The 24796-nt window shown below is 55.3% G+C and overlaps 1 protein-coding gene across 2 annotated transcripts in view; it reads left to right on the top strand.

The window, feature by feature from the left end:
- Nucleotides 1–495: 495 nt before the first annotated feature.
- SMARCD3 (SWI/SNF related, matrix associated, actin dependent regulator of chromatin, subfamily d, member 3) overlaps nucleotides 496–24796 on the top strand; it is a 32383-nt gene continuing 8082 nt past the window's right edge. The window contains exon 1 of one of the 2 annotated variants that reach the window (XM_058533452.1): nucleotides 496–633. In XM_058533452.1, the coding sequence (XP_058389435.1) occupies nucleotides 595–633 (39 nt within the window). In that variant the 5' untranslated portion in view covers nucleotides 496–594. Of the gene's footprint in view, nucleotides 634–22725; nucleotides 22937–24796 lie in introns of those variants that run through there. The other variant, XM_058533445.1, reaches the window with a different exon arrangement.

The following is a 24796-nucleotide window of genomic DNA, read 5'->3' as shown; positions in this document are numbered from 1 at the left end:
CAGAGCAGGCTGACTCTACCTGCCTGCCACCCCTAGGATTCCCTTGGGATGCCTCTTGTCTCCAGAAGTCATCCAGGTCCCATCCCGGCCTGACGGTCATGCCCTTCCCCTCCAATGCCCAGCTCTCTCCTCCACCTATTGTCAGGTCCCCCAAACTTGCCTCCCCTGGCAGGCCCTGGGCTCTGCCTGGATCCTCTGCTCTCATCCTTCTAGGTCTGCCCTGCAGGACTTGGTCTCCGACTGCTTCCTGCCCTCACACTGCTCCCGCCCCATGTTCTCTCTCGTGCCGCCCAGCCCAGGCTGGCCCTCGCCCGCCGCCTCAGTCCCGGTCCCTTCCTGCACACCTCCTCTCTTCCTCTGACCTCCTTGTTGGGGGGTTGGCCCACACAGCCAACGCCCTCAGGCTTCTTCACCAGCTTCCTGAGACCCATTGTGAATCTGCCTTTGGGGCTCAGGGTCTGGCTCTCCCCTCCCACTGCCCTCTCCTTTCAGATCTTCCTCAGAATGGCCCTTGGTGCTGCAGGTGCGGTGGGCTCTGGGCCCAGGCACCGAGGGGGCACTGGATGACTCCCTTGCTGCAGGACCCTGCCACCTATGACTCCAGGCCTTCAGCACCCCCCCACCGTGGTACAGGTAGGTGCTACCTCCCCTCACTGGCCCAGGAGCAGGAGCCCTGGGGCCTTACTGCAAGCTGCTGGCCCTTGGTCTCTGGTCACACCACACAGCCCCCTCTTGGCACCTCTGCCCCAGCTGGATCCATGGCACTGCCTCTTCTCATCCCCTCCCACTGCTGGAGCCTCCACCCAGACCCTGCAGACATCTCCCTCCTCCCTGGCACTACCTCTTGCTGAGTGCCCCCTCACCTCCTGGCATCCCTGGGTCCTGTCTCTCAGGCCAGGCTGAGGCAGGGACAGGCGAACCTGAAGCCAAGTTTTTGGTTCTGGTGAAAATGGTCTGGGGCTCTGGCTTATTCCACTTCCTCCCACCCACAGACACTCAAACACACACCTCCTCTCCCCTCAGCCATGCATGTGTGCATGCACACACACACACACACACCCATACGCACATGCTCTCTGCTAGCTGGGAGGAAGCTGCTGATCCCTGGCACAACTTGGGCTCTAGAAACCTAACCCCAAACATGCTGTGGCAAACCTCTAAAAGCCTTCCAGGACTGAGGCGGGGGTTTGTCCTTGGCAGGAGAGGGTGGTGGCAGCCTGTTGCATGGCCTCTGGTGGGAGCCAGCCCTGCGCTGCCACTGGGCAGGCCCCGAGCCCAGAGGTGCTCTCAGACCCATTGCACGTGAGTTGGACCCTCTTGAGCCTCCTCTTGGTAGAGTGAGAGGAGGCCAGCCTGGCTAGTCCCATCAGTCCCTCTGGTCCAGAAGGAAGCACTGAGGCCCTGGCTGGAAAGGCTGCCTGCCCGAGAGCCCCACTCATCAGTGGGAAGGGGTCTCAAGCCTGCAGTCTGGTCTGAGCTCTGCCTGCCCAGCCCCTCCTGTCACTGTTGAGTGGTGGGAGTCGCCCGTCAATGGGCTGGCTGCTGTTGGGCCTTGAGGTGGGAGGGACCCAGTTCCCGCCCTCAGGACCCGCAGTCCAGTTGGGGGAGCAGATTCAGGCAATCCCACAGAAAGTGCCATAGCAAGTGACTCAGGCCTCAGGGCTCTGAGGAGGGAGACATCGGGAAAGCCCTGGACGGGGACATTTTGAAGTGGGCTTTCGGAGAACAGGAGGACAGGGTTGGCTGGTGCCACGGGGGCAAGGGGTGAGCAGAATGAGAGTGCCTTTCTCAGCTTCTCCTTCCTCAGAAGCAGCGGAGGAACTTGTCCTCCTGCCTGGGCTGCTCTGAAGCCCGGGGCAGCCTTGCCCCCTCTCTGCCCCCAACCCCTCTGGCTGGGTTGTACCCAGGGCAAAATGGTGCTGGCGCTGGCTGCTGGGGGTGCCTGGGGCCAGAGGAAGGAGCAGCACTGGGTGGCAGCCACAGTGAGTACAGTCACCTGGTACTGGTCACCACAGAAACAAACCAGAGAAAGTCAAGGCCCCCAAGCAAAGGTCCGCCCACTGCCCCACGACCTAACCACTGCCGTAGGTTAAGCAGGGACCTGTTCCTCAGCTTGTGGAGGGCTTGGTTTTTTAATGCAGAATCCTAAAGACAAGCTGTGAGCTAGTGTGCTAAGCACATTCTTCCTGCATGGCTCTAAGGTTCTGGGGTATCTGAGGGTGGGGTCCAAGTCAAAGGAGGGGGCTGATGGGGAGGCAGCTGAGGTCTCTGGGAGGAGGTATGCCAGAGACGGGCCCCCACATGGTAAGTGCTCATAAATTGCGGCTGATGTGCACTGAGCTAAGCCCTAAGGGGCTCCCCAGGAGCAGTAAGGGGTGCCCTTGGCTGTAGACCTTACCTGAAGGAGGTGGTCACCCTGAAGGGGTGGGCGGTGGGGGAGGGGAGGCTTGAGAAGCTAGGGGCTGGGAGGCTCTGGGGGCAGTAGGTGCCTGCTAGCGACACCTGGTCCCCGAGTGGCTCTGGTCACAGGTGAATCAAGGGTTCATCCTAGGGTTCCTGGGGAGTCAGGAGCCCCATCCTCTCTGTGTGATGATGGTGGTGAGGGGTGAGGTGCTGGGGGAAGTTTCTGGCATTTTATTTTGGAGTCACATTAACATAAAATTGGCCTTCACTCAGCACGTGCCGTTGCTGCCGTGCAGCCGGCTCTGATGCTTGGCGGCCTGGGCACGTGCCGTCATTTGGATACTGACAGGCCCTGTGCTAGCGTCTAGACAGCGCAGCCCGGGTGCAGCAGCTGGAGGCTGTCTTCACCCAAGCGCTGGCAGTGTGATTACAAGTGTGAGCTCGTTGTTAGTGTTAAGTGGCGGAGGTAATGAGCTGGAGGTGTCACCGGAGGAGGTGTCACGGGAGGAGGCTGAGCTGCAGACACGCTGGATGAGCGAGTGGCCCTCTGTTTTGGCTGGATTCTGAGCCCTTCAAATTGCTGCACCAGAGAGGTCAGCCTGCTTCCGGTGAGCGCTTTGTGGGGGCCATGGCTGTGTCCCCTGGTGTCCCATGCTAGTGGGGGATGTGCGGACCCTCGGCAACTTATAAGGGACCCTATGGGAGAGTAGTCGCCCACTTCAGCCTGGCCCTTCTCTTGATTTGCATCCCAAGCTGTGAAACCGATTTCTTTGTGACCTGAACTTCTGGGAAATTTGAGAAAATATCTCAAGAGCACGTGCCCCAGTCATGCCTTTACTGGAATTTACAAACTTGGACCATCTCCCATGTCAACCTTCTTTCCAGACTGAAGACTATTCTGGGGTCTGCAGTGAGGAACAGAATGCTGTGAGGAAAGGGGAGAGAAGTAGAGACGAGAAGAAGCAGGAAGATGTACTTATGCTGCACCTCATTCCAAAGAGGGTTTGAGGTGGTTTGCAAAGACACAGTATAGTGAGGAGCTAGGGCCATGGGGAGCGCAGGGTAGGGAGAGTCTGCTGTAGCCAAGGATGACATTAGTGCACAAACGCCCACCCCGAGGCCTGAGGCCCCGCACCCAGCGGGGAAACAGGAGCGGTTCCGTGGTTCACACTGCCTGTAAGACAGAAATCAAACCATTGGCTCAAAAACACGATGATTTCTGACCCTGAGACCCTGAGAAGTCTCTCCCGTGTGATGACATAAAGGGGATACTGTGTGACAAAGGTAAGGAATGTCCTCAACAACACCCCAGCCGTTCCCTGGGGCTAAGGCAAGGACCAGCACAATGCTGGGCAGCCATATAAATATTGCTGATTGTGCTCAGTCAAAAGACAAAATTTAGAACAACTGGAGGAATGCTTGCCTGCCTGCAGGAAATACTCTCTATGTTAATATTTACAACAACGTTTCCCCTAAATATCAGGCAGCAGGAAGGTCTATTTAAAATCAGGGATCAAGTCCAGAGTCACATTCTTGGGGTGGGGTAATATCCTCCTATGACAATAAAGACCTCGGTCAGCACGTATGCCCAACAGGTGAGTTTGGGTACAGGGAGGGACCATCACACGCCTTACCCCCAGCTCCTGAACCCACTGAGAAACAGGCTCGGATGTCAGGGATATATCAACTCTATTGTAGGGAAAGTTGGACTGAAGAAAGAGGCTTGAACCTGAGGCCAGCTGTAGAAGGCAGACCCTGCACCCTAACCTGGGTTTGCTTACCTGGGGCCTGGGAACAGGAGGAGATGTTCCCTCCTGTCAGCAGACTGCCCAAAGGGAAGGGCTAACTGTGGAGACTGAGGAGAGGAACTTGTCCAGTAGGTATCAGACCCTCACCCCCTCATCAGACCAAGCCCCTCCCAAGGGGAAGTGGGATGGGGAGAGGTGGCAGGATTATTCCTGAGTCTTCTCTCTGGGGGTATAGAGTAGAAGTTTCCTTGTGAACACATGAAGACAGAGAGCAGGGTCCCCTATGCAGTGGGGGTAGGGCCAGCCACATCACTGACAGTGACATTGAGGCTCAAGTACAGACCTGGCAGTGACCTTTGACCCTACCCCTTTCTTCTCCATCGGAACAATCACCTCATCCTTTCGTTTGATTTTTTTGTGTGTGTGAGGACGATTAGCCTTGAGCTAACATCTGTTGCCAATCCTCCTCTTTTTGCTGAGGAAGATTGGCCCTGGGCTAACATCCGTGCCCATCTTCCTCTACTTTATGTGGGACGCCTGCCACATCATGGCTTGATAAGCAGTGCGTAGGTCCGCACCCAGGATCCGAACCTGCGAACCCCAGGCTGCCAAAGCGGAGTGTGTGAACTTAATCACTACACCACCAGGCCAGCCCCTCATTTGATTTTACTTCCTAGATAAATCTCAGTTACATCTGCGTATTTCCCATGTCTCTACCCTAGTCCATGCCGCTGTTGTCTTCTGCCTGGACCACTGAAGTAGCCACCTAACAGTTGGCCACACTCCATCTGGCCCCCTTCCCAAACCCCAACCCACCAGGGTAGCCAGGGTTTCCTACAACACAGACCTGAGCCATTCTATCTTCCGTTTCCTCTTGGGCTTCGAGCTGCTACCCTCACTCAGGGCCTTCACATATGCTGTTCCCTTTGCCTGCAACACCCTTCCAACTCCCTTCACCTCTCTGAGTACTCTCATCACTCAAGTCTTGACTTAAATGCTACTTCTTCCAGAGACACTTTCTCCACCCCATTAGGTGTAAAGTCCTACCTTCTTGTTTGTAGCATATGCCAAAAATTTAAATATTTCCTCGTAGTGCTCCTTAAAGGCACACACTCATCTGTCTTGTTCAGCACAGTACAGAAGGAACGAGCAAATGAAGGAGGCAATAGGGGGAGAAGGAGGTGGCTCTGCCAGCTGACCCTAAAATGAGCCTGGGATCCCTTTGCACTGTGGGCCCCGCCCTCTCTACAGCCCCACGACCCGAGGGTGGGCCTTCCTTGCCTGCCCACCTTGACCCGCTGACACCTGAGCTGCTCCACACAGGTGCTCTTGCCCACGCCGGGCAGTCCCTCTCCAACAGGATCTGTTCATCGTGCTCCCAGAGGCTCGTTCCACCTTCAGTAGTTCTTGTGGTGAGGGAGGCTCTTCCTCCCTGTGACCTTGGTCTTGCCCTTTGGAGTTATGAGAATAAACTCCTTTCTGCTTCTCTCACATCTGCCCACCCGCGGACCTTTGCAGGCAGTTCTCTACATCCCTCGTGTCTGCTCTCAGGAATATCCAGCTCTGGCTTGTTCAGGTGCCCCTTAACTGGGGGCATGTGCAGGCCACTCACCACCACCTGCCCACCGGGAGAGTCGGGGGGGGCGGGGCCACCTAGTGGGGTCAGACAGGCTTTGAGCCACCCAAGCTCCATTAACAGATGAGCTCTGCCCCTTACCAGTTAGGCCGACTTGGGAAGTGGGACTTAGTTCTCTGAGCCTCAGTGTCTCATCTGTAAGATAGGGCTTGATGTCCCTTCTATGAAGATGCAGTGGGACGCTGAGTACTGAGTGCTCTGCACAAGGCCCGGAACATAGTGAATGCCGAGAACGCCCCACATGGGTTAAAATGCGATGCTCAGGGGCCGGCCCCGTGGCTTAGCAGTTAAGTGCGTGCGCTCCGCTGCTGGCGGCCCGGGGTTCGGATCCCGGGTGCGCACTGACGCACCGCTTCTCCCGCCATGCTGAGGCCGCGTCCCACATACAGCAACTAGAAGGCTGTGCAACTATGACATACAACTATCTACTGGGGCTTTGGGGAAAAAAAAAAATAAATAAATAATTAAAAAAAAAAAATGCGATGCTCAGCGCCGCCCCCGCTCCAGGTGGCATCTGTGGACCCTGTGACCAGGGTTTCCCTTGGTTCCAGGCCCAGCTTGCTATTCTCGCTGCCATGACACCATTGGCTCATGCAGGCCTGGAGTCAGGAAGAAGGGGGGCTTTCCTCCCACCAGCCAGGGAGTCTCGAATCTGTGAACTCGCCTTGTCAGTTTGAGCCCATCTCTCCATCCAGCCTGATGCAATCTGCATATTTGAGAGGCCTGCCTTCTTTGCCTTTAATAAAGTTTTTAGTTGGGAAAAATAAAGTGAGCCAGTGGGGCCCCAGGGAGGGCCCTGTGGTCCTCTGGCTCTGCTGGGCTGTGAACAGATTTGGTCGGGTTTCAGCAGCTGAATCAACAGCAGGCGCCCAGGTGGGTGGGCTTGAGGAGGTGCTGCGGGAGGGGGAGGGGTCTCAGTAGAGGAGGACAAGCTGGGCCCCAGCTTCAATTACAATCCCACTCCACCCTGCCCCCACCCAGCAGGACGCATCATTTTGCTTTTGCCTTTTCTTGCCTCACTTTCCCCTTTGGCCCCCTACTTTACCACACTCACCCTCATCTTACCCTGGCCTCTTCCTTCAGGAGAAAACCCTGTCTTAGAAACCCTTTCAAAAAATGCCTGTTGGGTGGATGACAGCCCTAACTGGCAGGACTCCCCTCACCCCACCCCCACAGCGCCCTCAGCCCCACCTCACTTCCTCAGCAGCGCCTGAGACTCTAGACCAGCTACAGCGGGAAGGGAAGGAGCCAAGTAGGCCAGAGTCAGGGTAATAGCAGCCGGTGTTGATTGAGGCTTATTGTGAGTTTTAAGGACTGTTTTAAGAACTTTTCATGGTTTAGCTGATTTATCCTCACCCCAACACTATGAGGTAAATGCTGTTATTATTGTCATCACTTTAAGATGAGACACTGAGGCACAGGGAGGTTAAGTAACTTCCCAGTGGTTAGAGCAAGAGTCCCAGCTGGGGTCTCTCCACCACACCCTCAGAGGTGTGCAGGACCCAACCACAGTGGCCTGAAAGGGCAAAGCAGCTCCCCCTTCACCAGGCCCCAGCCATCCTCCTTTACCCCAGCACTGAGGCCCAAGGTCAAAGCCTAGTTGTCATCGTGCGCCAAGCCCACGCCACTCATTTACATTAATAGCTGGGTCTCTGGGGCATTAGAGTTTGCAACCCTAAATAGAGAATGGGAGGCGTGGTGAATTGGAGAGCTCATGCACCTTCAAAAAAGGACAGCCCCTCCTCAACTCCATCTGATTGTTTCCAAGTGTATTGGTGGGCTTGTGTTGCCAGATTTCCAGTTTTATAAGAGATTCTGGAAATTTGGTTTTTTATGTGAAATCTCCCAATTTTTAAGATTTTTTAAAAACGTTTAAGACAGTGTGGGCTAAGCGAAACCTGTCTGCCTTGCCTGGTTTGCAACATGCACCTGAGCTTTCCTTACCCCATCACCCATCACCTGTCATCTTGTCTATCTCTCAGGCCCAGAACCCTAAATCAGCATGTCTCACCCCAAGAACTCGAGGGCCCCCAGGCGTCAGTGGGCCCCAGTTTGAGAAACATTGCGTTAAGAGTTGCTGTCACTTTAGGTAGTCTCTTGTCATCAATGAGTTATAGACAAAGTGCAAAGAGTATTGGCAAAAACTTGAGAATCCTTTCCCAAGTAGAGATCAAGGACCCCACTTTGAGAAGCATTGTTCATTAATCCTCAATGATGTGCTGCTAATGGGAAGGCCAGGGGCTCTCGTAGAATCCCCCTGTCTGCTTGTCTATGTTTTAACCCAGAGCAGTGACTGCTCAGGGGGTCGGGGCACCTTGACTACCAGCGGGTAAGGGTGCAGTTGGATGAAGAACTGAAAAGCACATTGACCTTAAAATCAGAATATGGGAGTCAGAACCCCACCTTCGACACTAGTTCACTTTCTGGCTCTGAGTCGATCATTAACCTTGTGTCCCTCGTCTTTAAAATGGGTGTAGTAACATCCAGCCCTTCAGCTTCCTGGGATGTTAAAGAACCAAATTAAATAATGCATATTGAACTGTTTTGTAGGCTACTAAGCTCCATAAAGATATATGTGTTCATTTGGAGGTGTTTGACAGAGGCTCTCCCAGTATCTTGAGAATGACACATAAATGTGGGCTGGATGCAGAGGTGTGCTGGTAAATATTTAACAACTGGCTCTTGACAGGGTGGGAAGGGGGAGCTGAAATCTAATTTGGATCATTTGCCAATTTCCATGGTATAAATACTCCTATCATGGCTGATTTTAGACTACCCACATGACATTCCAACACATCACTGGATGTTACTAGGATTGAGAAAATTTGCTGCCTGTTGAGGACGAAGCCCAAAGAGTGTAAATTGTCTGGAGACAGGGCTTTGTCCTGGTGCCTGTCCTTTTTCAATACGTTCAGCAAAGACTTGGATGAAGAGAGAAGGTCATGCTCACTGGATTTATGAATGATGCACAGCTGGAAAGGATGGTAAATATATTGGATAACAGAATTGAGATTCAAAAGCTCTCGAGCTAGAATAATGGGCCGGTTCTTACAAGATGAATATTAATGGAAATAAATATAAGTGTTTGTTCCTGAGTGCAGAAAGGCAACTTTGTAAGTATGGCATGGGGAGACATGTTTTGGCACAATCAGAGTAGAAAGAGAATTAAGGTTTTAATTGACAGTGAGTTCCTTACAGGTCCAAAGTGGGATGCGTGGTTACCAACGAGCGGTGCCTTGATAACAGTTGATTTTATTCAGTCCTTCGTGACTTAAAGAGAATTTTCACATATGTCCTCTCATTACTGTTTTGCTATTCACAGTAACCCAGTGAGAGGTGAGATGATGGGATACCCATTTTAAAGATGAAGAGACTGAGGCTCAGAGAGGATGACATGACTTGGCACTTTTGTGCTCCTGTCAATAGGTGGTGGAATAAAGACTCACACTCAGGTCTTCCGGCCCCAGGTTCTGCTCTGCGTTGTGCTAGTAGAGCACATTGTTCTGAGCGCCATGCTTTCAGTGGCTTCAGGCAAACCAGAGGGTGTGAGGGGAGAGGCCCGGGTGGCACACGGACTGTCAGGCAGGTCGCATGGAGACCCACATAGGAACAGTGAAGAGCGGTGTTGGGGGTGGATTCCTTTTCCTGCTGTAACAAAGTACCAGACAGGGCAGCTTAAACAACGGAAGTACACTGTCTCACAGTTCTGGAGGCTGGAAGTCCCAGATCAAGGTGTTGGCAGGACTGGTGCCTTCTGAGTGCTGTGAGGGAAGGATCTGTTCCAGCCTCTCTCCTTGGCTTGTAGATGGCCGTCATCCCCCTGTGTCTCTTCGCATCATATTCCCTCTATGCGTGTCTGTCTCTGTGTCCTAATTTGCCCTTTTTATAAGGACATCAGTCTTATTGGATTAGGGTCATCCTAATGCCCTCACTTTAACTTGATCATCTCTGTAAAGACCCTGTCTCCAAATAAGGTCACATTCTGAGGTGCTGGGGGTTAGGACTTGAACATATGAATTTGGTGTGGGGGGGGACGACACAGTTCAACTCAGAACAGAAGGACTTTGATAGCTGCCTTCAGAATTTGGAGCATGTCTTATGCAGGAGGGAGAAGATGAGCTCTAGGTGGCCAGAAGCTTCAGGAGGTGACCCTGGGTCATACCTGCCACAGGGAGAACCAAGGCCCCGAGGGACAATTTGACTCGCTGCCACTGTGGAATCCCTGGGGCCCCTTGGCTGCTGGAGCATTGGCTCCTCACCTAGCTCCAACCTTCCTCACGTGGGAATGTGCAGAGCCAGAGGGAGGCCTCCAGCCCTTCTGTTCCCACGGATGTGCTGGGCATCCAGTGCGCCACTGGTGCAGCGGCTAGCCCACAGCCAGCCCCACAGCCGGCTCCACTGCTGCTGCTGCTCGGCCCTGGCCGGCCCCGCTGCCTCCCAGGTACTTGGGGCCCAGTTCCTAGGAACTCATGGATTGCACCATCACCCCCAGGCACAGCTGCAGCTGCTGGCTTCTCCACCACTGCCACCAAGGTGAGACACCCCACCAAGCCACAGCACCTCTGCGGAGGCAGCTGGTAGGGGGTGATTGCCTTTCTTCTCCATAAGGAAGCCCAGAGCTCTGGAATGGGATGCACTGGTCCTTCACTCTTCCCTACCTCATGCCAGAGCTGCCGCCATCCTGGGGCAGGAGCTGACGTGAGCTTCTCACATCTCCCACCCTGTTGGTGCCTTCAACCCCATCAGTCCCTCTCTGGTCCTCAAGCTCATCGAGTCCCGAGGGCTGAGGGTGTGTCTAGCATGTGAATCAGCAGCACTTCACACAAGACAGTCACATAGTAGGTGCCCACTAAATCTGGGGAGGGGATGGGTATGGGAGGAGGCCCTGCTTCTCCTTCAGATGCCTCAGCAGCAGCTCCCAAACCTCAGCTTCCCTAGACCCAACAGGTGGCCTCACGAATTCTTAGGTTTAAGTCCAGTTGATTTGCTACTTGTGGTGGCTGCTGAGTGTCTCCCTCTCCCTCCTTTCCTGCAGCCCCTACCAAGTTTCTGGGCTGCTTGCACAGGCTTCCCACATAAGACCCACCCTGCATACTAATGCCACTGGTGGTGATTCTCTGCTCAAGGAAGCTTCCAGTGGTTTGGGTAGAACTCAGACTCCCCACGGGCTCCAGAGCCCCCATAATTAGCTGCTATGAATAATCGCCTGGCCAACCCCTCATAGGTACCCTCCATGGCATTTGGGACAGCCCCGCAGCTGAAGGCCTCTAGGGAAGTCCTATTTTCACTGCTCACCTCGCTGGGGGTTGGTTGGCAGCAGGACCACCAGGACCCAGAGGCAGGGCAGAGCAGCGGCCACCAAGCCCACAGGGTGAGGCAGCCTTAGCATCAGGAAGCTAGTCATAGCAGCAACTATTCGGTAAGTGTTTACTCTGTGCTGAATTCTGCACACACACGACCTCATCTTGATCCCCACATCCACCTGTGAGTCAGGTGTGGGGGTCCCTGTCTTGCAGATGAGGAAAATGAGGCTCAGACAGGTCAAGTAACTTGTACAAGATTATGGTCACTCAGTGGCTGAGCCGGGTGTGAACCCAAGACTGTCTGACTCTAGAGCAGTGATTCTGAACCCCGGGGCAGTTTCACCCTCCAGGGACAAAGCACAATGTCGGAAGATATTTTTGTTTGTCACGCTGGAGTTGGGGGGAGGGTGCTGGTAGAATTTTCTGGATAGAGGCCAGAGATGCTTCTAACATCATAAGGTACATGAGACAGCCCCCACAATGAAGAATGATCCAGCCCAAAATGTCAACATTGCCAAGGTTGAGAAGCCCTGTTCTGGAGTCCAAGCTCAGAGCCATCACATGATGGAGCCTGCAGAGACCTCACCCAGGGCAGTGGGTTCAGGGCTGGGAGGAGTACAGGACCCCAGAAGAACTGGAGCAATGGGCAGGGCAGTCAGGCCCCATTATCATAGCCCTGGCCCAAGACAGACTCGGTTCCGATGGCCAAGGCAAGAGCCCAGATGTGGGAGCAAGGCCGTGGAGTCAGGGCAGGCTGAGGGGCTACCCGGAGTGGGCTCGTTATACAGGTGGGCGGGGGGCACCAGCCGGACTTACTTACAAAGGTTTGCAGAATCCAGGGGCGATGCGCCCAGCAAGTCCAGGCCCTGAGACCACCCCTCCTCCCATTCCCTATCCTGCTCCACGGGGAGTCTTCATGAGGCCTCTTGGCTGTCACTGCAGTTCTTTCAGCCCAAGAGTAAAGCATGGTCTGACTTCCAGGGTGTGCTGTGTGGGGACACAAGAGAGGCTGAGCTGGCTTTGACTGTGAAATCCCTGGTTATAGACGGGCCTCGCAGATCATCCTCTCTCAATCCCGCTGCTTTTGCCTGGTTCCCTGAGAAAGCTGCGGTCCTCTGGGCACAGATGGAGCCTTTTGTCTTTTGCTCAGATCATTTCTCCTACCCCTCTTAGGCCAGGTTGGACCCTCTGAGTTCTCCAGACCTATGGCCACCAAGTGGCACCAGGAAGGCAGGACAAGGTAGCACTGGGACTGCCCCAGGGCACTGTCTGCCTATGCCCTATGGCCGGGTAGCCACATGTTCCCAAAGGAAGCACATACTGAGGTGGCTGGTGGGCGGACAGGGAGGCGTGTTGACATGGCAGTCTGTGTGCCTGTTTCCCACCCAGGAGTTACAGGGACGCGCAAGTGTCTGTCCACCCATAAAGCCAGGAGAAGCCACGGAACCACCCGCTGCCCCACCCACAAGAGCGAGGGGCTTGTTCAGAGTTTAACTAGGATTCATTTTTGGCAAAGGTAATTCTTACACAGGAACTAAAGGTTCTTCCTCAAACGCACTCAAATTTATTTTAGACAAGTAGATGGCAAATTTTCTAGAATTTATATTCCCAATGTTTGAAACAATCTGCTTGAGTTTTTTGGGGTGTATTTTAAAAGATAATTGAAGGTAATTCAGTTTAAATGTATAGGTCTCTGGGGATCTTGATTTCCTTCTTTAAAAAGCAGGTGTTTGGGGAAGATGGAGGGGCCTGTGTGTGTGTGTGTGACTATTCCCAGCAGGCAGGCACTACACAAGGGGATGTCAAGAGGCAGCTTGGGGTGAAGGAGGGAACCCAGGGACCTTGAGGTTGGGAGACCCAAGTTGCAGTCCCAGCCCCACCCCATAATAGAACTTTGACTTTTGGCAAGTCACATGGTTTTTTTAGACTCTCCTTTTCCTTATCTTCAGAATGGGAATCCTAATACCCACCTGATAGGGTCTCTGTCAGGATTAGACAGGTTAATGTGCATGAAAGTGCTTGGTCAACAGTCAAGTCCAGTACAGACCTAATATGATATTATTATTAATTCTGTGATAACATGAGCTCAGACTGGAACATCCTCCAGCATTTGGCAGGCTGCTGGAAATCCTGAGTTGACTTAGAGTGGCCTCTTTCTACCTACACCTTTGAGATATTAGGGTCTCTACCACGTGCCAGATACTTGGGATTTATCTGCAAACAAGACATAAAGACCCCTGCCTTCTTGGAGCTTACATTCTAACGGGGGAAGGAGAAGTTAAACACTAACATCAGGGGCTGGCCCCATGGCACAACAGTTAAGTTTGGGACACTCCGCTTCAGCGGCCCAGGTTCATGGGTTCAGATCCCAGGCACAGACCTACACCATCATCAGCCATGCTGAGGCAGCAACCCACATGCAAAATAGAGGAAGCTTGGCACAGATGTTAGCTCAGGGTGAATCTTCCTCAACAACAACAAAAAAGATTAAAAAAAAAAACACTAACATCACAAGTAAGTAGATTATGTAGAATGGTGGAAGATATGCAGTACTATGGGAGGAAATCGAGCAGAGTAAAAGAGATAAGGAGGGTGGAGGGGAGGGAGAAGGCTGCAGTTTTTATTGGGTGGATAGATTGTGCCCAGTTGAGAAGGGGACATTTGAACAAAGACTTTAGGAGGTAAGAGAGTTAGCTATGCAGACAGCTGGAGGAAGAGTCTTCCAGGTAGAGGGAACAGCAGGCTTAAAGCCCCAAGGCTGGTGAATGCCTGGAGTTTCTGAAGAACCACAAGGAGGCCAGAGGCTGGGGCAGAGAGAAGAGTGAGGGAATGGCAGGAAGTGAGGGCACAGAGGGAGCAGGGAGTGGTGACGGGCCTGGGTCCTGGGACCTGTAGGACCTTGGCCCTCACTCGGAATAAGATGGGGGCATTAGGAGGGTTTTGAGCAGAGAAGTGATGTGATCTGACACCTTTTTTAAAGAACCACCCTGGGAGCCAGCCCAGTGGCGCAAGCGGTTAAGTGCGTGCGCTTCGCTGCGGCGGCCCGGGGTTCACCGGTTCAGATCCCAGGTGCACACCGCTGCACTGCTTGTGGAGCCATGCTGGGGCGGTGTCCCATATAAAGTAGAGGAAGTTGGGCACGGATGTTAGCCCAGGGCCAGTCTTCCTCAGAAAAAAAAAAAAAAACGAGGAGTATTGGCATCAGATGTTAGCTCAGGGCTGATGTGCCTCACAAAAATAAATAAAAATAAATAAATAAAAAAATAAAGAACCACCTTGGTTCTTGAGAACCAAGAGAATAGACTGTTGAGAATAGACTGTTGGGGGAAGGTTGGAAGCAAGCTATTCAGTATTCATGGATTGGACTAGGGTGGTCGCAGTGGAGAGGTGAGAAGGGGCTGGATTCTGGATCCAGAGCCAACAGGACTTGCCTGCAGATTGGATGTGGGGTGTGAGAGAAACACAGGATTCTAGGATCATTCCAAGGTTGTGGGCTTGAGCAATTGGAAGGAGGGCGAAGACTGTGGGTAGAGAGCCAAGTATGAGGTGGCAGAGGAGGAGCTTCACTGGGGGCATATTAAGTTTGAGCTATCTATTAAAGATCAAAGATCCAGGTGGAAATGTTGAGTAGACAATTGGATATATGAGTCTAAGGATTAGGAGAGAAGACTGGGCCGGAGGAGAACTTCAGGAGTTGCCAACACATAGATGGTATTTAAAGCTATGAGATTGGATGATGGATGAGATCGCCAAGGAAGCAACTGTGGAGAAGTGAAGAGGACCAAGGACTGAGTCCTGAGGTGCTCCAGCACTGAGAGGGAAGGAGAGCTGAACAGCCAAGGAGACTGAGAAGGGGTAGCCAGGGATGCAAGAGGAAAACCAAGAGAGAGAGAGGTGTCCTACGAGCCAAGGACAGAAGGTATTTCAAAGAGGAGAGGGTGAGGAACTGTGTCGAATGCTGGAGTTGGTTAAGCAAGATGATGCCCGAGAACTGATGGCTGCATTTGGCAACAGGGAGGTCACTGGTGGCCCTGACAAGAGCATTTTCAGTGGAGTAGTGGGATGTGCACCTGAAGGGACTGGGATTCAGGGAGAACTGCAGACAGCAAATGTAGACAACTCTTTTGAGAAGTTTTGTTGCAGCTGGGCAGTAACCAATGGGATAGGCGGGTTGTGAGAGTTTTTCTGAGATGGGAAAATGACAGTACTTCTTGTGCTGACGGGAGTAATCCAGTAGAGAGGGGAGAGCTGATGACTCGATGGTGTGGGAGAGAACTGCTGGAGCAATGTCCTTGAGGGTGTGAGAGGGGCGGGGAGCTAGTACACAAGGGGATGGCCAGCTTTAGACGGGAGCACAGATAACTCAGCTGTAGGAACCAGGAGAGGGTTGCCGGGAGGTGGGAGGATGTGATGGGAGTCTCTGGAAGTTCTTCAGAAGCTTCTGTTTTCTCAGGGAAGCGAGAAGCAAGGGCATCAGCTGGGAGTGAGGAGGGGGGAGGAAGAGTTGGAGGCTGGAGGAGGGAGAAGATGTGAAAAACTCCTGGGGAGCGGGAGCAGGAAAGGACGTCAATGGATTAGGGAAAGAATGGGACGGCTGGGCAGCTGGGGTGGGTGATGACCGTGCTCCTGAGATGGCAGTGAGACCAGCTCAGGGCGGTAGTGTGTCTTTCTCCAGCCACGTTCAGTATGGGGTGCAGGGGAGGAGTTGGCGAAGCTGGATTTAACTCTTAAGTAAGAGAGTCAAGAGTATATGCAAGAGAGGTTAAAATGGTAAATTATATGTGATGTATAGTTTACCATAATTAAAAAAAAGAGTATATGTAAGGGTGTGGTTGTGATGAGGGGTACGGGTCAGAGAAGTGGACCAGAGGTTCCAGTGGAGTCACGGGCTTTGGAGGTCAGGGAGCTGGACAGAGTGAGCTGCAAAGAGAGAAGATGGTGGTCAGAGAGTGGGGTGCTCAAGGCTGATACTGGGAGTGGGGGCTGCAGCTGCTGGAATGACAAGGTCCAAGAGATGACCCTAGAGTGAGTGGCTGAGGGAGGGTGGAGGATCATTAGAGGAGAGGTGGCTAAGGAACCAAGAGACCAGAGGTGTGGGAAGGACTGGCCACGAGGATCCTGAAAAGCAGCAACAAGAGAACAGGAGTCGTGCTAGAGGGAGAGACATTGAGGCAGGAGCCAGAACCCTCAAGAAATGAGGTGCTGTACGTGGGGGAAGATGCAAAGCCAGGGGTCTGGAAGCAGCAGGGAGGGGCAAGGAGGGTCCCTACCCCACCTCAAGGCTCTGGGAAAAACACTGCTACCGCATGGAAGGTTTCAGGGGAAGCAGTTCCTCAGGGGGGAGCCTGGCTTCTGTGGCAAGAAGGCCAAAGGGATGTTCACAGAAGTGGCCGAGTGTACTGGAAATTTTACCTATGACAGACCACACTGTAGAAGGGTTCAGGTTGGTGGGAGATGGGAGCAGAAGAGGGGTATGCAGAGGTTTATGGAGCTGAGGCTGCAGAAGTTGAAGGGAGTCTGGGTCTTTCTGTGGCGCCTGACACAGGGAGGAAGGGCATGATGACAGTAAGGCAGGGGCACTCAAGGCAGACCTTGGCGGAGAGGCCGAGTGTCAGGTTAGGAGGGGAGAGGGTCAATGCAGAGTAGAAAGTGCCCTTTCAGATCTGTGACCAGGACTCACCCTTGACTCCTAATGGAGTTGAAGACATCTGGGAGACCAGGTCCATGTGTTGCTTCCGTGGATGTTTTATCTATACATTCTACTGCCCGCTGCCATTTGGTTTAATTTTCCAAAAAAATTCTTTAAGGAAATGCAGATGAAATTTTTCTCTATTCAATTTTCTTCACTCAGGTGACATCCTAGACCTCAGAATGTAGTGGTTGGCAGAAATCCCTCTGACCACCTGATCAGAGCAGTAACTGAAAGCTCAGAAGCTTCCTGGGCTGAGGGGCAGGACCTTAGGTCACCAGGAGATTGTCCTGACACTGGTCATGAGGGAGCACTGAGCTGTGGGAGAGAGAGGAGAGGAATCAGAGGTGTTGGGATGGGGCTCCTGTCTGCCAAGATAGAGGAAAGCCAGGGCCTGGGAGCTGTGGGGCATGAGCAGGGCAGGAGTGATGGGTTCTGCCAGACAGGGTGTGTGGGGATAGGTGGGTTTCCTAGCCCTGGTGCCGGGCAACTAGCAGGCCATGGGGCAAGGTAGGCGCCTATGCTCTGGAAGGAGAGAGAGGCTCGCTGTGACTTGGAATCTTGACAGCCTGTGAGTCCAGATGCCCCAGATCCCTTTTGCTTTTGCCCCTGAATCTAGCCCCACAAGCCAGTTGGTCCAAAGGGAGATGGGTGGTAGGGGAGCAAGGATGGTTCTGTGGGACACCTACCTGCCACCCCACCAGGCAGAGCCACACCCCGTGTTCCACCCCTAGGCCACAGGAGGGGGGCTGGGGCAGTTATAGCACCCTTCAGGATTCCCCATAAACACTGCCCCACAGACCAACCCCATCCTCCCCAAAATGGGGACTAGGCCAGTGTGGCTGCTTTTTGCACAGCGCCACAAGCTGTTGGGTGTAAACTGCTACACGAGACTTAATTAGTGGCGGCCATGAGGAGAGTGAGAGAAAACTCTCTGTGAATCCCAAATGTGCCTTCCCTCTGGGCATACAGATGCTCAGAGCCCAAGGCCCAGCTCTTCCCTCTTCCTGCGACCAGCACTTTCAGCAGCCTGATGTTTGCAGTGATCATGTGTGAGGAGTATGTGAGGGGCCAGGACGGGGGTCACATCGCGCCCGTTAGACTGAGGAAACACACGCAGGCAACAAGAGGAAGGACTGACTCATTCAGCTAACCTTTATCATGCACCTGCTTATCCTGCAGGCCTCTGGACCCCAAGGCAAGGCCCTGCCCTGCTGGCAGGAGGCTGACCACATGGTGGTGTGGGTGACAGGGTCCAGGCTTCATTGCGGGTTGACAGCACCCCTTACTTGGTGTGGGCCTGTTTCTCTGTGTCTCTGTCTCTCTCTCCTTCCTGCCTCGTCTGTCTTGGTTCCTGTCTCTGTCTTATGGAATCTTTGGATTTCAAGGCAGGAAGGCCCTAGGAATCCTCTGACTACACCCCTCCTTTTACTCTGAGGAAGCTGAGGGGCAGGGAGGTCCAGCGAGGTGCCCAAGGTCACACAACTGTTTAGGTGTCCTACTTTTTCTTTGTTTTTTGCTTCTTTCTATCCTATTTGTCTCTCTTGTGTGCGTTTGCAAAACTGACACAGAAAGGTGAAGTCACAGAGAGACAGACTGCCCCCTCGATAGTAGCAGAGGGTGTCCCGGGCACGGAAACATTCTTGCACAAAGAGGGAGGTACGCAGCGCTACTCTGGCCTGGGAAGAGTAGTGAGGGTAGCCAGGAGGAGGAGGACTGTGCCACAAAGCCCTTGGTCTGGTCTGCCAATGTCCTGTCTGCTGGCTGGAGGAAGCCCCTCACTAGAGGTGGGGGTTAAGGTGCAGACTCCCCTCCACCCATCTCTGGTCTAGCCAGGGTTCCCTGGGGGCCTGGGACTTAGGCCAGGCAGGTAGGCTGGGTCAGAGCTGCCTCTGGGGCCCCTGGCATGCCCTGGGGTTTAGTGACCAAAGGAGAAGGTGGGGGCTGGGTTTAGGGATGCGCCAGAACATAGAAATCACTGGGTCCGCAGCCTGAGAGCTCCAGGTGGCCTCACTTGCTCGCTCGCTCGCTCGCTCGCTCGCTCGCTCTCTCGCTCTCTCTCTCTCTCTCTCTCCCCCTCTCTCCCTCTCTCTCTCACATACACACACACTCACACGCGATGTCTTTCTGCTAAGGAAGGCTTTATTGCTAGGGGTGTAGGGTGTAGGGAAAAGGGGCAGCGGGAAGAGGTCTCTCCCTTCAGTCTGGTTTCCTTTGTTCCTCCCTTGCCTTCCTCCCTCTCCCCTTCCAGCTTCCCTCCTCTCCTCCTAGCCGCCTTCTTCCATTCTCCCTCCCCCTCCTCCCCCCTCCCCCTGAGCCGGTCCCCGTAATGGGACCTCCACAGAAGGCGGGGAGGGTGGGACTCCGGGCTCCGGCCCCAGCCTCGGTGGCCGTCTTCCCGCAGGGAAGGAGTTAAGTCTCTTCGCTGCATCCCTCCTCCCTCCTCTGCCTCTCCCCGCCGCCTCTGAGTCCTGCAGCTAGGCCCTGGGCTGACCTTCACCGGGAGGGAGGCCGCAGTGCGCATGCCTGGGCCGGCTCCGGGCCGGCTCCCGCCGCTGTCCCGGGCCCCCGCGGGCGAGGGTGAGGGCGGGCGGCCGCGGGCCGGGACGTGCCCCCAGCGCTCGGGCGCGGTGATGGTGGGGGGAGGGGGCGCCGAGCCCATCCCGCTGGCCGCGGCGCATCTCTCCCTGCGCGGGGAGAGGCGCTTTGCCATTTGGTGCTGGTGGTGCTTCGGCGAGGGAAGAAGAGATGGGGGGACGGCAGGGGGGACTCCGGCTCCGGGCCTCCGGGCGGCCGCCCTGTGCCCGGACACGCGCACGGCCTGCCCGGAGCTCGACCTGGGCCAGTTGGCCGCGGCTAAGGGCCCGGTCCGGCCTGGAGGACAGCCCCTTGCCTGCTGGAATCGGGCTTTCCCTGGGCCTCCTTCCCACCGGCAGGAGCCAGCGGCATGGCACTGCTGAGCGCCCTTCTGGGGCTGAGACTTCGGGGTTCCTGGCCTGTGTGAGGTGGGAGTCCTGGTTGGGACATCCACACTGGCGCCTCTGCTTTCTAGTCTGAAGGGTCTCCTGTGTCCTTACACTTAGGGTTGCCCCCGTAAAAGCAGCATGCAAACCTGTCTGCTGGCGGGTGCCTTGTGAATTGGGCCTTGCAAGTGGGATGTGGAGGTGATCAGGGTGTGCCTGTGTGTGAAAATCTACGTGGCTCCTTGTCCCTTTGGCGTTTGCATTGGTGTGTGCCTTGGGGCGTGTATGCACTATATATCTGTTGTCTGTGCACACATAAGAATGTCTCCCAGAAAGGGGGCTGCAGGGGGAGGCCCTGGTCTTGGGGTGGCCCTGGAGGGGGTTATCTATAGATTTGAATGACTTGTGGGCTCCTCCTCAGGTACCACCAGAGCCTTTGGTCTAACCACCTCCTGCAATCTCCTCCACCACCAAGACCAGCCCCTCACAAATGCTGGGTGTTCCCACTGCCCTTCGTGCCCTTCCCTCAAACTTTTCAGCTGCCCAGTCTGGGGTGCCCATCCACCTCCTCTGCTGTCTTCTTTTCCCAAAAGGCCTCTCCAAGAGTTGAGAACTCTGAGCTTTACACAAAGCCTAGAGGTGACTGCCCCTGCCCAGTCCCCCAGAACCTCCAAGACCTGTGGGTTCATGTGTTCATGCTAGAAGCACCCATGGGGGGTGGGGTGCCCATGGTGACTCACACGTCCAGGTAAGTGTCAGAGCATGAGCTCGGTCCACTGGCCCACTGAGCTTTGGGTGGTTGCAAGCGTTAGCAGGCATTTGGTCATGTCAAGTCCCTGTGTCCAGGCATGAGGGGAGAGTGGGACTTAAAGACCGGTCTCTGACTTAAGGGAGCTGCAGCCTATTTGGGAAACCAAATCTAATATACGTGAACCACAGGGCACATCAGACATTAGTCAGTCAAGTGCCAATTCATGGTGCAGGGTGGATGGCAATGGGCATTTGGAGAAGAGAAAGACCTGTGCATAGGAGTGGGACCAGGAAGGCTTCCTGGGGGAGGTGGGGCGAGACATGGGCTTTAAAGGATGAATGTGATCTGGACAGGCAGAGGAGCAGTAGAGGGATTCCAGGCAAAAGAATAGCTGGAGCAGAGGCTTAGAAATGGGAATGAGTGACAGGTTTTAGAGGTTAGTGGACAAACTAGAGAGATTACCTCTCCAGGTTACCAGTAGCCACCTTCATGGCCTATGGCAACTGCCCACCCATCCCCACCCCACCAGGGCCCAGTCTCGGTATGTGTGGCTCTAGGGGGAAGCCTGGGTAGAGATTTAATAGGAATGGAATCTCTAGGTCCCCTGCTAAGCCGGCCGTAGAGGAGGGGTGTCCTGGACACACGTCCTCTCTGGCCTTTCAGGGGATTGACAGTGGGCACCTAAACGGACAATGACAGCCAGGTGCACAACCAGGGCCCAAGGGAGTCAGGCCGCAGGCAAAGAAGGATCCTGGAGCAGAACACTCCCTTGGTTCTTTGTCCCAACCTCTGAAGGCATTCTGAAACATTGAGGGTCAGGACTCCCCAGTGTAATGCTGGGTCTGCAGGGTTTAACTTCAAATAAGTTTTCCAACACATTCCCCCAGGCATCGCCCCATCCTCACCTAGATTCTGACAGTGCAGCCCCAGGAGGCCCATAAAGTTGACCCACTGTTGTCCCAAAGCCATGGGCCTCTCCTCCAGGAGGAGAGAGGGGTGTGGCCTTTGGAGGCATGGGCGGGGCCAGGGCTCCCAGCCTGGGGATCTCAGGATTTGCTCCTCCTGTTTCCTGTCCCTCCTGTACCCCAGGGACTGCCAGCTTCCTCTGCATTGCCCCTTCTGGGGCTCCCTCATAACCCCATAACCCTGCTTTCTTTGGGGTTTTGAGGCTGGCCCTACCATACCCAGCCGGCCCAGCTCCCCTGGTCTCCCACCACCAGCCCATTCCAAAGCCATCAGGGCCTGCTTGCCTCACTTCCTCCACCCATCCACCCAGGCACCCACCCCAGCTCCTTGCCTCCCCCATGTTTCTCTTCCTGCTCTTGCCAGCCCAATCCACCTCCCTCTTTCTGAAATACTTCCCCTATTGCCCTCACTTTCTCACATAGAGACAAACAAAGACACATACCCAGAAATAGACTCACACGGCGCTGGAAGACACAGGCCATGTCCTGCCACACACGCACCCGCACGCGCGCGCACGCACTAGAGGCTCTCGTGGAGGGAGGCACACAGAGAAGGCATTTGTCTGTGCACGCACATAAACATCCACACCCACAGCCACCGCGCCGTGCCCACACAAGGGTGCAGACACACACGGCGGGCGAGACAAGGGCGCACACATCTGTGGACGCAGGGGGACACCGCCTCGCTGGGCACACCCACCACTGCCGGCCTGGTGCAGGAGGAAGGCCTCCTCTGGGCTCCGGCTCCCCCCGGATTCCTTCCAGAGAATGTTTCCCTACTTGGCCTGCCAGGTCTCTGGGGAAAGGGCCTCAGAAATGCAGCAGGAGCCACTTGGGGGGAAAGTTGGAACTGACTGTTCCCTGCCTGGCCCTGCCGGCGAATTCTCTAACCGAGAAACTATTTGTGGCGAGAGCCCGGGTGGCCGGCGAGCCCCTCGCCACCTCCCCTCGCGTCCCCTCCCCGCGGCCCTCGGGCAGCCTCGGGCTGCAGTGGCGCTGCCCAGCGCCCAGGAGCCGGGCTTGCCGGCGTGCCTCGCTGCTTATCTGCGCTGTTTGGACAGCGAGGGTTGGAAAGGCAGGCTTTTCTGTCCCCGCCGAGTCAACAGGCAGACCCCGGGCCGCCGGACTATTTCTGTCTTATCAGTGCAGGAATGCGGCAGCCGCGGCGGCGGCGGCGGCGGCGGCGGCGGCGGCGGCGGCGGCGGCGGGCGGGCGGCGGCGGCGTGGGCCGTGGGCCGTCAGGGCAGCCCTGAAGGGGCCCCCTCCCCACTCCGCTCGAGTAGAAGTGTGAGAGAGCCCAGCAGGACTCAGAGGGGAGAGTTGGAGGAAAAAAAAAGGCAGAAAAGGGAAAGAAAGAGGAAGAGAGAGAGAGAGTGAGAGGAGCCGCTGAGCCCACCCCGATGGCCGCGGACGAAGTTGCCGGAGGGGCGCGCAAAGCCACGAAAAGCAAACTTTTTGAGTTTCTGGTCCATGGGGTGGTGAGTGGGGGAAAGTTAGCGGGGGAGGGTGAGGAGCTGGCTCGGGCTGAATGGAGGGATGATCGGGAGGGACCAGCAGGGGGGTCCCGCTCTCCCACCCCTCTAGCTGGGGGCGCCAGGGCCCGCGGCCCAGCGCCACCACCGTGCTGGCGCCCTGGCACCCGAACACGTCGTCAGGCGGCCGGCCAGGGATGGGTGTCCGGGCGGGGAAGGGAGGCGTTTGCATGGGTTCTTGTCAGGGGATGGGGGTGGGACTTGGGGACTGCCCCCTCAAGTGGGGGTCCCCTCGGTACCAGACATGTTGTCTTCCGTTCTTTTCCTTGTGGGCCCAGGTGTTACCCTTGCCCTAGGGTGGGGGTGGGGGACATGGCATCGGCTGGGCTGGGCTGTCTGTTCATCCATTGGGACAGTGTCTCTCTGATGGTGTCTTGGGAGCAAGGAGCAGGTGACCCTGGAGGCACTGTGAGCGGGAAGCTTTCTGGCTGAACAACCTCTGCATCCTGGCAGGAGGGCTCTGGGGCTTCACTGATGGACTCTGCCATCAGGGTCAGAGAGAGGCCTTCTCTAGGGACAGACCCCAAGTTAAGGGATCTGAGGATCCCCTTGGCAGACTCCGCCACCAGAAGCTGATGTCCTTAATGCCTCAAAGGTGTGAAGGAAGGGCTGGAGTCAGGTACACAAGGCCTAGAGACCAAAGGGGCAGGGCAGCACGTCCTGCCATGAGCAGACTTGGAAGGCATGCAGGGAGCCGAGGGAGCCCAGGACAACCTGCGGGGATGGGAGCTTCAAGCTGAGGCAACAGGGGCCAGGTTGGCAGGGATGTGGGGGGCAGTGGAATGGGAGAGGCAGGGGCTTCGGGACTTGGGATGGGTGCTGGGGTTGGAGCCGGGTATAGAGGAAGCAGTCAGGTTTACTATGGCCAAATTTGGTTGTGACCCCAAGGAAGGCATGTTCTCAGTGAGGGAGGCCAGAGTCCCTAGAATCTTGGCCCTTCATTGGTGGCTGGCACAGCTCTCTGGGGGCTCTGGGAGCCTCCCTCTCAGGGCCTCTTGTGCAGATCAGTGAGTATCGCTGTCCTTGATAAGTGGGAGAGCATCTGGTAGGGAAAAGGGGCTTCCCTGGGGCGGCCTGTCCTCCAGCCCCGGGGATCTCTGGGGTAACTTCCCAGGGGTGCCTGTGTCGGTCAGCCAAGTTTCCAGTCCTAACCTTGCTGCTTGGGGAAGTCCCTTTAAAAAGGCCCATCTAGGAGGGAGAGCGGCTATGCACATGGATTTTTTTATTTGGCCAACTTAGAGCTTCAGTTCTTGGGTGGCTGTGAGCCCCACTGCCCCACTCCCCGTGCCCCATATGTGCTCGTAGGGAGTGGCAGTGCCTGGGCTCCATTCTGGAGTGTGAGTGACAAGGTCAGGTGGGGTGGGGGAGGCCAACACGTGGGCAGGCAGGTTTCACTGTGGGAGAGATGGGCAGAGACAGCTGGCTGGCGGGGGGCGTGGGGGGGGGCATTGGTTAGGGTTAGACATAGTGCAGGGCAGGAGGGACAGGAGGGAGAGTTGGCAGTTAGAAGGGATTCACCAAGCTCAGGCTCCTCCTTGTGCCTGGGGGCAGCTGCACTTCTGGGGGTGCAGTGGGTGGTGTTTAAATGATAACAGGGTTACAGGGTCTGCATCCTTTGCTCCCTAATCTCCTTCCTGCTCTCCTGTCCCAGTCCCCATCTCACCCACCCTCCACTTTATAGCCCTCTGTCCTTCCCCAATCCCTCTTCTGGAATCTGGACAAGTAAGGTTTAAGAAGGCTATGGAACACTTCACTCAATGAACTTGCATCCCAGTGGCTAGGGACTACACCTGCTTGTCTCCCTCT

The sequence above is a fragment of the Diceros bicornis genome, chromosome 3 (genome assembly GCF_020826845.1).
Source record: "Diceros bicornis minor isolate mBicDic1 chromosome 3, mDicBic1.mat.cur, whole genome shotgun sequence".
Taxonomy (NCBI): domain Eukaryota; kingdom Metazoa; phylum Chordata; class Mammalia; order Perissodactyla; family Rhinocerotidae; genus Diceros; species Diceros bicornis.
This window is presented reverse-complemented; position numbering and strand designations above follow the sequence as displayed.